At 39.8% G+C, this 14,447-nt stretch overlaps 1 protein-coding gene across 2 annotated transcripts in view; it reads left to right on the plus strand.

Moving 5' to 3' along the window:
- Positions 1-14,447, plus strand: part of Prdm5 (PR/SET domain 5) — a 163,413-nt gene that overhangs the window by 93,972 nt on the left and 54,994 nt on the right. For both annotated transcript variants that reach the window (XM_036182146.1, XM_036182145.1), the window contains exons 11-12: positions 1,348-1,508; positions 3,914-4,007. In XM_036182146.1, coding sequence (XP_036038039.1) covers positions 1,348-1,508; positions 3,914-4,007 — 255 coding nt within the window. The remainder of the gene's footprint in view (positions 1-1,347; positions 1,509-3,913; positions 4,008-14,447) is intronic.

Below are 14,447 nucleotides of genomic sequence, written 5' to 3' on the forward strand. Positions count from 1 at the left end.
AGGGTTTTATTAGCACACAGGCTTAAAGGTGGAATGGGTCAGAATGCACATCTAATTCAATACCCTTTTAAGGAGAAATTGAGACTATTGAGTCTGACAGGAGCATGGTCAGTCAAGAAGAAGATTCTAGACATTGAAAACAGGTATCTGACAGGCAGGCACCTTTCCTACTTCATGTAAAACTTCTGATGTCTGTACTTATTTTGGGAGGTAAGTTTTTCATTATGTTCTATGTAGACACATATCTTTTAAAAAGTGTACATGTAAAGTTCCTATTGCTTCATAAATATTAAATTCCAAATACAAGACATTGTGGCAATCGGTTGTACAGTGTGCTGACAGAAGAAGGTTTCCCTGCTCAGGTTAGGGTCCAATGTGAAAAATAATAAAGATCTTAAGGTTTTGTACATGGTGGTAATGATCATGAGAAAGGAAGCTGCTTCTGTAGGAAAAGCCAGGGCAGTGTTTCCAGTCAAGGTCAGTCACTATACAGCTCTGGAGAGCACTTAGCCTGACTTCCATTTCCTCATAAACAACAACTTCGTCACTAGAGAATAAAATTTGTTTAACAACAACAGGAAGTATTAAGTTAGATAGCTTAAGAGATGGATGGATTTTAGAATAGGCAATTAGACAAGTGAACTTCATTCATCCTATTAAGACATGTGGCTGAATTTGTTTTGATGCTAAGGAAATTTAACATGGGGGAAAAAAATCAAATTTTACTTCGCATAACAGCAATGAATTTGCAACATCAGTAGTATGATACTGCTGATGTCACACTCTTGGTTCTCAGCAGCTTTAGAGGAAGGACTGAGGTGGCTTGTGAGACTGTACTATGTGCTCTATAGCTGAAATGATGATGAGCTACACTAGAAGAGATTTTCTGAAGCTGCACTGTGGTAGGGGGCCAGAAAATTGAACCTTCTGAGTTTAGGGACTAAGAAAACAATGTAAGGTTCAGACAGGCATCAGTGAAGACCAGTGCATTAAAAGAGCAGGAAAACCAGACTGGCTAAAGCAGAGAGAAAGAAGTACTAGGTCTTGTTTCACACAATGCTAACAATACAGCTAGTTTCACTGTGAGACATGAAAGCTGTTACCGTAGACTAAAATATTAACAACTTGTCTACTTCCTGTGGAAATTACTGCTCTTTCCCTGTACACTGAAAAACCAAGTCTAGTCTCTGGCTAGTTTCTAGGTGTTAATGTTGGGGAAAGTTCTGATAGAACTTTAAGATAGAATCTGATAGAAGTAGCACATCAGAATAAGGAAATCCTGATATTTTAATGCAAAGAAATGTGAAATCCTGTGTATGTGGCTTGACTGTTGACTTGTCTTCTAAGGTGAAAGGACTTTCAAATGTCACCATTGTGATGCAACATTTAAAAGGAAGGACACATTAAATGTTCATGTCCAAGTGGTCCATGAAAGACACAAGAAGTACCGGTGTGAGCTGTGCAATAAAGCCTTCGTTACACCGTCGGTGCTTAGAAGTCATAAGAAAGTAAGTGGGAGCCTCATCAAGACAGAACACATTGTAAGGTTAAGGATTACAGGCATATATATTGACTATCTTGTGACAGTTTTATATTAATTTGTGACATGCTTATTGACAATGAAAAATATATGATTAGATTCACTATCCAAGAAATAGCTGTTTTCTCTATTTTTCAGGATAGATGTTTTCCCATGAAATGGAACCTCAAAGTTATATGTATATTTTGTGTTATCATTAGCCTTACTGATAGGAAGGCTTGGAAAATATTTAGTAAGACTCTGTGCACTTTTAACAATTTTCACTGAATACAGAAGATTTCTTCTGAAAATATGAATAGCACCTTAGGTGGGTTATTTTGTTGTTGTTTGTTTGTTTGTTTTGGATTTCTGAGGCAGGATTTCTCTGTGTTACTCTGGCTGTCCTGGAATTCACTCTATAGACCATGCTGGCCAAGTGCTGGGATTAAAGACATGCACCAGCACTGTCTGGCTAGGTTGTTTTTATAGAACTAATTCAAATGTTTACTGGAAGTCTAGGGCACAAGGGATTTCCTGTTATAGAACTGGAGTTTGACAGATACTGATTGACTTCATATGAAATAGTTTCACTTGTGATTTCAAGATTACCTTTTTTGGTGTTATGTTAATTAGATCAGTATGTCAAGCAAATTGAGTTTACTTTTGTATTTCGTAAATAAATATACGGCATTATAATAAATGCATTTTAAATCTCTTTAAAATGACAAATTTTTTTTTATGATAGATTCAATTAAATTTCCAATGTCGGTGGTTTGAACAAGTGTCAGGTAAAACCTGTTTACCTCAGTGTGGACTGGAAACAGGAAGGGAAAATACCAGGAAGAGCCTGAGCAAGAAATATTCTTAAGGACACACCCTCCAATGACACATTTCAGCCTGGCCCCACCTCCTACCTTTCCCCCACCTATTAAAAAGGCTGTCATTTGAATCCATCCCTAGATTGGGTCAGAGGCTTCATGATCTGATGGTCTGCAGAAATGCCATTACACACACCCATTGCGATCTTTATCACTAATCAACCCTTAGCAACTCTTAAAACAACTAACTTGATGGCCATAATTAACTATTATCAGACACTACCTGCTTTTACTCATTTTTACTCAGGCTATTAGAAAAGATTCTCAAAGCAACATTACAAAGACCATGTAGGTAGAAGATACCTGAAGAAATTGTTTCCTCCTGATCCTTGTAACAGTCCTCAGCCACCAACTTTTTTTTGTTGTTCTAAGTTTGAAAAACCCTGCTACTTCACAGGTTGCCCTGACTCCTCACTCACGGGAATGATAGAATTTATTTCTTTTTTCTTTTATGTTGGTAGACAAACTAGTCTGTTGAAGATACGAGGCTTTAATGTACTTTCTCTGTCCTTCCTTCTAGAATTGTCAGCAATTTTGTTTGGCAATTTTCATTTATATGTTTATTATTATTATCATCATCATTATTTTGGTTGGTTTTTTGTTTTGTTTTGTTTTGTTTTTTGTTGTTGTTGTTGTTGTCGTTTTTGTTTTTGTTTTTTTTTTTTTTTTTTTTGAGATAGGGTCTCTCTGTGTAACAGCCTTGGCTGTCCTGGAAATCATTCTGTAGACCAGGCTGGCCTCGACTCACAGAGATCTGCCTGCCTCTGCCTCTGCCTCCTGAGTGCTGGGATTAAAGGCGTGTGGCACCACTGCCCAAGCAATTGCTTGTTTATTTATTTATTTGGCAGGGATTGAACCCAGAACCTCCTGCATGATAGGAAAGTATCCCCGCACTGAATTGTATTTTGCAGCTGTTCATTCTCTTTTTTCTAGTATGATTATTTTGTTCCTAGATAGTAAGTATATGGAGGACAGAAATTCTCTCTCCAATTGACTGCTCAATTAACACCTGCTGATTTTCCAGGCCAAACTAGATGTATAATGCTTTCTGTTTTGTAGTAAACTCTGTCCAGACAAGCATAGCATAGGTAACAGATGACTTTCTTGAGATTAATTCTGCCCTTTAGAATGAAATATGCACAAAGAATGTGGAAAACAATTCAAAGGAAATGTTTCTTGGCAACAGTCAAGGGCAACTCCGCCCCGTTTTGATTATCTGGTTGTGCTCCAGGCACTGGTTTTCTATAACTTCATCATGTTTAGTTAGACAAGGATTCCATAAAGGCTTTAGCAGTAAACTGCAGAATTATTTTCAAATTAACACTAATGCATGCTTCTAAGGGATCTTTGAACCCATGGGATTATCCATGATAAATTGTTTAAAGTCGCATTGTGACATTAAATCATTTTAATGAAACATAATCCTGGAAAATACAGATTTACTATCATCAGAGGTACTTAATCATCTTTACTAAAGCCTTTGTATTTATCATCAACCATTTTTATTCCTGTTTAGACACACACAGGAGAAAAGGAGAAAGTCTGCCCATATTGTGGCCAGAAATTCGCCAGCAGTGGGACCCTGAGAGTTCACATCCGGAGCCACACAGGTATGGAGAGTGACCTTGGGCTGGAAACACTGGAAGTGAGTGTCAGGACAGACAGCACTGCCATCCAAGGAGTTTCCAGCTCCAGTTAGCCTTCTTCAGAAGATCATCCAGATCAGTGCTCTGCTGAAGAAGAATTTTCCCCAGAATTGAATAAAATACTCAAGTGTAAACACTTTAACTCTTAGTTGAGATGAGTGTGACATCCAGGGTGCTGTTGGGCAGGGTAGGTGTTAGCACCCTTGCTTTTCACAGCAGACAGAAGGCCTCCTCTTCATTCATCCTGTAATTCAAACCAAATGTTGCCTTTTTGAATTTAAAAAGTGTCTACCTTTCTGATTGAATTCTGTAGAGTTGTATTCATGTGGTATGAGGGGACTGTGATGTTACCTGATTCTTAAGGGTCCCAGACTCTTTTCTCTTACTTTTCCACTGCGATTTCTCCAGTGAAATGGAAGGTGACCACTGGATGATGGTGAATAGTTAAATATTCTTGAAAAGAAATTTCAGTTTACCTACTAGGTAGACTAAATGATTTTCATACTCTTTCTGCTTTCTAAAGAATTTTAACACTCATGTGAATTGTCTCCCCACTAAGCAGAATGCATTTAATTGAATTCTGTAAGCTGCAGCTTTCTGTTCAGGGGCTATTATATGTGACTTACAAAAAGTATTTGCCACACTCAGCACAGTGTCTAGTGTAGTAACTGTTTTGTGAATGAAGAATTAGTAGTTTAAGTAGATCAAAGAATTGACACTGACTGTAGGGATATATGAAGGAAGGGACATCAGAGCATAATTTGAAAATTTGGTGGACAAAGCTAAAAGACATGCATGCCTTTGACTTAGGACCTTAGAATAGCCACTCACATACTTGTAAATGACACAAGTATGACAAGTATTGTCATTTACAATGACAAACCAAGCACTGTGTGCAAAGACTGTGGATACCAGGTCCTTTACAGAGGAATGTTTGAGAAGTTATCCAGGGAAATCAAGGCTTGTAGGACAAAATTCAAGAGTGTCAAAGAAATAAAGGTTGGCCAAGGTGAGAGACAGCAGAGGAAAAGAGGAGCAGAGGGCTGTCAGGGGGCAGATGCCCTAACACACAGGCCTGCAGCTGCCTGCATTATGCCGATTGCCCCCTGTGATTGCCCCCTGACAGCGAGGCATGAGGACCAGGGAACCTCTCTCCATGGGGGTAGCATGGATGTCCTTGGCCATCCCTTCCTGCTCTGTAACAAGGACCATGTGGAGTCGGTTCTGATGAAGGCAGCCGTGAAATCAGTTCCCCCTCTGTGCTTGTCTGTCTGCATAGATGTATCTGTGCATTATCTGTGGATGGAAGGAGAGCAGGCTGTTTCTAGGGCCAGAGAGTTATGTCTACACATCAGAGAATAAGCTTATAGCAAATAACCCCTAAGACATGCTTATGCGATTGAATCCAGCTGGGGGTCATGAGGCTTTAAGGCATAGGTTCCAGCACAGAAAAGATAGACCCAATCAAACAGAACTTGAATGATTTCATCCTTGTGAATTTCATGTGTTTTAATCTTAACTTTGCTTTTAGGAAGAATACACAGTAGAGAAACATAAATTACTCATGTTACACGTTACTCTGAATGTTTGAAGTACTATATTTTTGAAATCCAAGAATTTTATGTGACAAAAATATCAAATATGTCATGTTTGCTCTGTTTTCTAGTAGTATTTCATATTATGTATATTCTAAAGAATATTCTACAATTCAAATAATATTGCATTAAATGTCATTTATTGTATATCTGACTCTGTGCCAAATTGAGGCATGGTGAGCCCATGTGTACACTTGTGTAGCTAGGTAGAATTTTATACACATGCAGGGGAAGAAAAGGGAGTAGACTATGTGTGTGTATGTACACAAATAACTGTGTAACTGCTTGTTTGTGTGGTCATTTCTTATCACTATATTTTCATGTTTAAACTCAGACCTGTTTCATAGTCCCATTCCTAACTCTGCTTTATGTCATTTGAATGACAAGTCTGTTCGGTGATAACATTCTGCAGAGTAGCTGTAGCAGTGTTGCAGAGCTGGAGGCTGGTGGCTGGGCTTCTGCAGCAATCTGGACTGAGCATCCACTTACACTCCAAGAGCTGATACCAGGCCCATTAAGGACATGGCTTCTGTGGGTACTGTGTGCTCTGACAGAAGAGCAACAGAGCCATTACTGTTTGGGGTTTTGCTAAATTATCATTTTCTCTGCCTTTATTTTTATTTTCCTTTGTGAAATCATAGGATCTCATCCATCCCCTTTAAATGGTGTTTTGCAATTTCTGGTTGCCCTCTAGCATGCCTGCAATAAAGCATTTCACATTGCTGATGGTCAGCGAAATGTCAACACCTGCAAGTGAGATGGTGCTTGATAGTAGCAGGCAGGACATAGTTCTATGTGCACAGTGCTCGACTGAGCAGTGCACACGCTGCTGCACAACACCTTATAGTTGACTTCCAGGGATCCCAGGAAGTGCTCATTTCTATCCACAGCTGTTGACCACATTAGCAATTTTAGCAATGTATTTTACAAAATGTAAAAATATTTATTTTGTCGAAAATGACATAGGAAGTTCACCCCAGGTTAGCATACTCTTATAGAAAATAACTGCTTTCCAACCACAAGCCATTAGTGAGAATGAAGACACTGTCTAGATTTTGAGGAGACAGCTAGATTTTCCTATCTGTTTCTTCATTCATCCTACAGTGGGTAGTTGGGGTTTCAGAATGCGCAGAAATCCTGTGGAGTATTTTAATGGTCTTGATCAAATAATTTTGGTACTATTTGCTACTTGACTACAAATCAAGAAGCAGGCTTTCAGATAAGGATTGCTGCCATGTGCCACCTAAAATTATTTCAGTGACCTTTTTCTGTCACTTTAAAATCCATTGTCTGTGTTGTGTTTGGAATGAACCTTTCACCCATGAAGGATTCTGTGACAGGATGCACAGGTCATTTGGGAAACATCCTCTCACTGAGTCTCCACATTTGTTAATGCCATTGCTGAGCTCATCAGCCTGCCCACTCAGAGCTCTCCTCTGCTTGTCTTTCACTTCTGATATTTTATAAGGATTACTGCTACACTGTCATCCTTACATCCTTTCTCTGCTGTGTATTAAAAATATTCTCCAAGGAGCCGCTTTGAATACCCAGACTTTGTCATTTGTTCTTTTGCTTTCTGTAAGAAGAGTGTTCCGTGACAAAAGCAACAAGCTCAGCTTCCAGCTCCACCACACAGAGCCCTTCAAGCCCAGTGTCATATGAGAGGCGAGAGTTTCCCATCCAATTCCCGTATTGAGAAGATGGCACTTGACAGTTAGGTTTAATAACATCACTCATTTTGTATTGGCATTCTCAAGTGGAAACATCATTTATTGCTAGTGTATGTGGCTGTGATGAATGTAGTGAATAGTATAGAGTTTGAGGCTATTTCTTTGGCCTGTACTAAACCTCAGTCTTCCCACTGTCACTTTGCACCATTCATGTACATGTCAACATGGTTAAAAGGAAGGTTATAGAATAGCTTTATAAGGAAAGAGGTTTTGACCTTATATGTGATGGTTTTAGGGATCCCTGGGAATGCACAGGCTAAGTTTTGACATTTTGAGAATTGAAACTCTAGATGGATATCCCAGTTCATGATAAACATCTAAGGGAAAGTGTGTGTGTGTGTGTGTGTGTGTGTGTGTGTGTGTGTGTGTGTGTACACATGCAGAGAAACTAGAAGAGGCCTGCAAATGAGGAGTCAGCCAACAGGGGCCATTTTGTATAACTGAGACCATGTCCCTGACCAGGCTGATATTGCTTCCATCCATTGCTCTACCTTTCTTGGCAATAAGTTCTCTATCTGTTGCTGTTGCAGAAACATGCTAATGTTCCTGCTATTGCCTTTGTTGAAACCAGTTGGTTAGTAGGAAGTTTACCAGATCTGACTCCTGCTGTATCTGTTTGTTGTTAGGCTGCCCATGCTGTATTTATAAAAAAAAAAAAGTTACATTTCCAACTTGGGCATAGATGTTATTGTATTTCAGAGCCTTTCTCTAAAATGTTCCAGCAGGTGGCAAAAATAGAACGTTGCAAAAGGGGTTCTCATAGTAACCCTTGGCTGATGTTTAAAATCATGTAACAGGGCTTTTGTCTTCTGAGTTCTATTTGGATTTAAAAAAAACAAAACAAAACAAAACAAAACAACTCTCGGCTGTGGCAGCTGCCCTGCTGAATAGAAGCAGGCCATAGTGTGTTTCCCACTATGCTCTGTCTACTTCCACTCTGCTGTTGGCATCAGCCTCACTGACAGGAGAGCTGAATTGAGTTCAAATTCTGCCTACCACTTACTAGTTGTAGTTAGAGTTTTCCTGCCTGGCCCAGTCAGGACAAATCTCTCTTACCCGCCAGTCCCACAGTCGCTCAGACCCAACCAAGAAAGCACACAGAAACTTACATTGTTTAGAAACTGTATGGCCATGGCAGGCTTCTTGTTATCTACTTCTTCTATCTTAAATTAACCCATTTCTGTTAGTTTATACTTTGCCACATGGCTTGTGGCTTACCAGTGTCTTTACATGTTGCTTCTCATGGAGGCGGCTGGCGGTGTCTCCTCCCAGCCTTCCTGTTCCCCCTTCACCTCTTCCTTGTCCAGCCCATACTTCCTGCCTGGCCACTGGCCAATCAGAACTTTATTTACACAGAGCGTTATCCACAGCAACTAGTAGTATACTTTTGAGCAAAGTAGCTATCCTCTATAGCCCTTGTTTTACCTCAGAGGTTCTTGGGGAAGAATAAATGAGGTCTTGTTTGTAGGACACTTTGTGCTGGGGTGCGTGAGACAGTTGATTGTTGTAAGCAAGAACACAGTGAAACTACTACACTGGACCACTGTGTGGGCAGGAAGGAAGGGTTATTTGGGGAAATTCACAGCTGCCATGGCAGTCCCACAGGAGACAGAGAAAATAGCAAGAGGAAATGTGCAGGCCGGAATAACTTAGGAGCTAGCATGGGGACTTTGATGGGTGTTACTAGGGAATGCATGTCCCATTGCTGGAGATACTCGGCTCTAGGGAGCTAAGGGAAGCAGTGGCTCTTCCTGACAGACAAAACCTGCTTCACAGGTTTCTGAGGGATGCTGATTTCAGGCTTTTTTTTCTCCAAGGGCCATCTTTCTGTTTACTTAGTCAGAGTCCAGCCTGAGCTGAGCCCAGACTGCCATTTATGACATTGTAGCACTGCCATTTGGGGGGGCCCACTTTGGACCTGAGAATTATTATAAGCATTATCTTGAAAAATTCCTTTTCCAAAGTCAAATAAGTTTTACCCATTAATATTTATTTAGGTTCTGTTTTTTTGTTTTGTTTTTGTTTTTTTAAACAGCACTTTACTGAGAATTTTCAAGTTCATATCTTTTCTCCCAACTTTATCAAAATCTTAAATTGGGTGTATGTTGGATTGTCTAGAAACATCTTTGTTGAACATTGATAAAGAATTAGTTTGAGCCAGGTGGTAGTGGTGCATGCCTTTAATCCCAGCACTTAAGAGGTAGAGCCAGGTGATCACTATGAGTTCCAGGCCAGTGTGATCTACAAAGTGAGTTCCAGGACAGGCTTCAAAGTTACACAGAGAAACCCTGTCTTGAAAAACAATAAATAAATAAATAAATACATAAATACATACATACATACACACATACATACATAAATACATAAATAAGAATTAGTTTGACTTCATAATCAGTATAATGAAAGTTTCTGAGTAATAATTTTAACAAAATGTGTTTTAAGTGGCTATATTCCTGATTTAGACTTTTAAATAAATTTTTAAAGAACTTGGTTGAAAGAAAAAAGAATGTAATTTGAACCCTGAATTGTGGGTGCTGATTCTTCCTTGACACTAAACTATTGTAATCTTCAAAATACTCCTAAAATTAGTATGTTTAGGAGTCTGTATGTTCTTGCAACTTTAAAATCATATCTATAATGGATTTACATACATTTGAGAATTCTCCCCGATGCTGGGATGTTTATTAAGTCAATAGAAGAACCTTCTTTGCTGAGACATATGTTAGTAGTTAAGAAAAAACTGCTAACCTTTTTTTTTTTAATTAAATTTATTCATTTACTTTACATCGGGACTCCAGTTTCTCCTTCTTCCTCTCTTCCCATTACGCTCCTCTTGCCCCATCCCCAATCCACTCCTCCTCTGTTTCTGCTCAGAAAGGGGCAGGCCTCCCATGGGTGTCAGTGAGGCAAGGCACATCAAATGGAGGTGGGACTAAGCTCCTCCCCTTGTATTAAGGCTTGGTAAGGCAAACACTATGAGGACTAGGTTCCACAAAGCCTGCCAAAGTGTCAGGGACAGCCCCCCCCCCCCCGCCCCGCCCCGCAATGCTCCAGTGCTAGAAGCCCCACAAGTAGACTAAGCTACACAACTGTCACACACATGTAGAGGGCCTAGGTTGGTCCCATGTAGGTTCCTTAGCTGTTGGTCCAGTGTCTGTGAGCTCCTATGAGGAAAGATTAGTTGTCTCTGTGAGTTCTCTTGGGATGACCTTGACCACACTGGCTTATACAATCCTTCCTCCCTCTCTTTAACAGGATTCCTGGAGCTCGAAACTGCTAACCTTTATATTCTGATCTAGGCTCTCTCTTGTATCCAAGTCCTTTGCTTTCTTTTCCATTCTCATTCCTATTGCTTTATCACGCAGTTGGTGAGAAACTGCCCCCCCCCCCAAATAACAATGGATCACATGGTTCAAGATCCAGCTCACCAATATCCACAGAGTCATGGGTTAAGTGAGGGAGTCTAGGGTAAATATTTGGTAAACCATTCCCAAACTTACTGTGACTGACTCTGGCTAGGAACGCCTTAGTTTTTAAGTTTTGTTTTGTTTTGTTTTGTTTTCATTAGAAGAATGGTAGAGGATATTGATACTTAGAAGTGTTCCATCTACATTATTTGTCAAGTCTTTCCAAAGGAGTTGGAATAACTACACAACTGTAAAACCTTTCACTGTGTAGTCTCTCATTTAGGAGAGATTTGAACGTGTGTGTGTTGATATATTGTGTACCCTAATAAAATTTGCCTGCAGATCAGAGAACAGAACAAGCCACTAGATTAAACATAGAGGCCAGGCAGTGGTAGCACACACCTTTAATCCTAGTTGGGAGGCAGAGCTCCGTCTAGATCTTTGTGAGTTCAAAACCTTCCTGGACTACATGACATTGATTCAGTATAGGAGAGAAACAGAACCAGGCAGTGGTGGCACACACCTGTAATCCCAGTATTTGCAAAGCACATATGCCTTTAATCCCAGCACTAAGAAGGAAGTGATATTGTGGGTGGAGAAAGGTGTATAACACTTGAGGAGACACGAACTAAAGCTTTTGGGCTGAGGAGTCTTAGAGGTAAGACATGGCAGTGACTTGTTCCTTTGTCTCTTTGATCTCTCAGCATTTACCCCAGTATCTGGCTCTGTTTATTATTATTATTATTATTATTATTATTATTATTATTATTATTATACCTTTTAAAATTCCTGCTCCATGTGTGTGTATGTATGTGTATGTTTATGTGTGTGTTGTGTGTGTATGTATGTGTTGTGTATGTGATATATGTGTATACCTGTGTGTGTGGTATGTGTATGTATGTGATATGTGTGTGTGTGATGTGTGTGTGTATGGTGTTGAACGCCTTCACATAGAGGACACCCTAGGATTGTCTTTTCTTAGGTGCTATCTGTCTTTTCCTTATTTTTTCTTTATTTTTTAAAGACAGGTTTTTGCAGCCCTGAAGCTCACGAAAAGAGCTGGCAGGGAGTTCCGGGGATCTACCTTCACTATTTCCCCAGAGATGTGGTTATAAATATAAACATACTTCTTTACCATAGTACTTCTGCAGATGGAAAATAGAACTCATCTCTATAGTGGACAGTAACATGCTGTCAAATGATAGCATTTATTTTGATTAGATGCCATTTTTATTTCTAGGAAATAATAATCAATAGTTGAACTTTTGAATATACTGTGGTGCAATGAGATTTTTATAGATTAAATAGCCATTTAATCATTTTTTCCATATTGAAGAAGTCAATTTAATTTTGATACTCAAACTGTCCTTCCCTTATTTGGAAAGTCCATTCATTTTTATGACATAAAGTACCACTTGTTTTTATCAATGGGGACATGAGCCTCTCCTTTATTTCTTCCTTACATATGATAGTTGTCGTTCAGCATCTCCTAGGTGGACTGGTGACAGAATCATTTTGTAGAACATTGAAGACAGATTCTTCTCTATTGGTTTTCTTAGAACAGGGTTTGTTTTTATTTGCCTCATCATAAATGGACCCTCTATAGGTCAGTGATAATTAGATATTGGATTACTACCTGTCTGTAGTTCTGGGAGACATCTAGTGTTTGTATTTCTGTCTTCATTGTTCCTTGGCAGTATTTTAAAACCTTTTCAACCTTACAGTCCTTTCACGTTATCAGTTTTATTCTTTCCTATCTTAAGTGACCAATCAGCTCTTTTCTTCCTTGTGGTTTTTCTCCTGTCTCTCCCACGTTCCCACTGCCACCATTCTGTGGAACCAGGGTGAAGTCTGACAAAGCCTTGTGGTTTTTGCTTTTTTTTTTTATGAATTTGAAAAGCATTATTTTTATTAGCATTTGTATATACCTCTAAAGTCATTCACTCTTTATAATTTAGTGAGTAGAATCAAGATATGACAAGTTCTAACATCTGCTAGCAGCCTCTTACTGGAGGGAGGGCATAGCAAAACACAGTGATTTGTGTGGTCTCAGGGCTTCCTGTGGTCACTAAGAACTAAGCAAGGATTGGAACTATTTTCTAACATATCATGTTGCTGGCCTTTTATTTCTTGTTCCTTGGCCTACACTCGACTTTTACTGTTGTTCTTGAACTTGTATACATGCTATTTGGTGATTTTTTTTTCTTTTTAATATATCAACTGGTTGAGAATAGTAACCTTAACTGGAAATGTACATGTCTACAATCTGTTACCTGTGGCCAAACACTCCATGTAGGAAAAGCTTTCCCACCTAAAAAAATCATCTCTAATGCATTATTATTTAATATCTGGTACATACTCAGGGTGTGGGGTCATCAAGTCAGGTCAGAATCTTCCAATTCAATTTCATTGTCTGTATACTATCTATCTATCTATCTATTTATTTATTTATTTATCCTTTAAGAGGAATTCTTCTCCCCTTTTTTTAATTAAGAATTTTTTTTCATTCATTTTACACACCAATCAAAGATCCCCCTCTTCCCTCCTCCCACCGCCCCCCAGCCTCCCCCTCCAACCTAGCCCCCATGGCCTCCTCTGGGGAGGCACATCCAGTAGAGGCAAGTCCAAGCCCTTCCCCCTGCCTCAAGGCTGCACAAGGTGTCCCATCATAGGTAGTCAGCTCCAAAAAGCCAGTCCATGCACCAGAGATGGATTTTGATCCTACTGCCAGGGGCCCTCCCAAGCAGATCGAGCTGTACAACTGTCTTGCCATGCAGAGGGCCTAATCCAGTCCCATATAGGCTCCACAGACATTGATCCAACTTTCACGAGTTCCCACTAGTTTGGTTTGGTCACCCCTTCATGTTTTTCCATCATGATCCTGATGCACTTGCTCATAGAATCCCTCTTCTCTCTGCTGAAGAATGGATTAAGAAAGTGTGGTACATATACACAATGAAAAACAATGACATCATGAAATTTGCTGGCAAATAGATGGAACAAGAAAATATCATACTGAGTGAGGTAACACAGACTCAGAGGGACAAACATGGTATGTACCCCCTCATAAGTGGATACTAAATATAAAGCAAAAGGTAATCAGGCAACAAACCACAGTTCCAGAGAAACTAACTAACAGGGAAGACCCAAAGATGGACTCATAGACCGCCCTGGGAAGGGGAAATAGATGAGATCTCCATGAGTAAATTGGGCATGAGGGGTGTGCAATAGAGGGTAGGTGACAGTGGATGAGAACATAAGGGAATGGGATGGTTGAGCTGGAACAGGGAAGGATGGAGAAAGCAATGAAAGAGACACCATGATAGAGAGAGACATCCTGGGGATAGAGAGAAACCTGGTGCTAGGGAAGTTGCCAGGAATCCCCAAGGATGATCCCAGCCTGGGCTACTAGCAATAGTGGAGAGGGTGCCTGAACTGAACTGGCCTACCCAAGAGATCAGACTGGTGAATACCTTAACTGTCATCACAGAGCTTTTCTCCAATGACTGATGGAAGCAGGTGCAGAGTTCCACAGCCAATCACCAGACAGAGCTCCAGGAGTCCAATCTGTATACTCTTTAACTCGAAGCTTTACCTCTAAATCATAATCTCTATTGAAAAACTGGACAATAGTCCCAATAGTGTGGTGTTTTGTTAAGAACAGATATTGCT

Source organism: Onychomys torridus, chromosome 3 (genome assembly GCF_903995425.1).
Source record: "Onychomys torridus chromosome 3, mOncTor1.1, whole genome shotgun sequence".
NCBI classification, from domain to species: domain Eukaryota; kingdom Metazoa; phylum Chordata; class Mammalia; order Rodentia; family Cricetidae; genus Onychomys; species Onychomys torridus.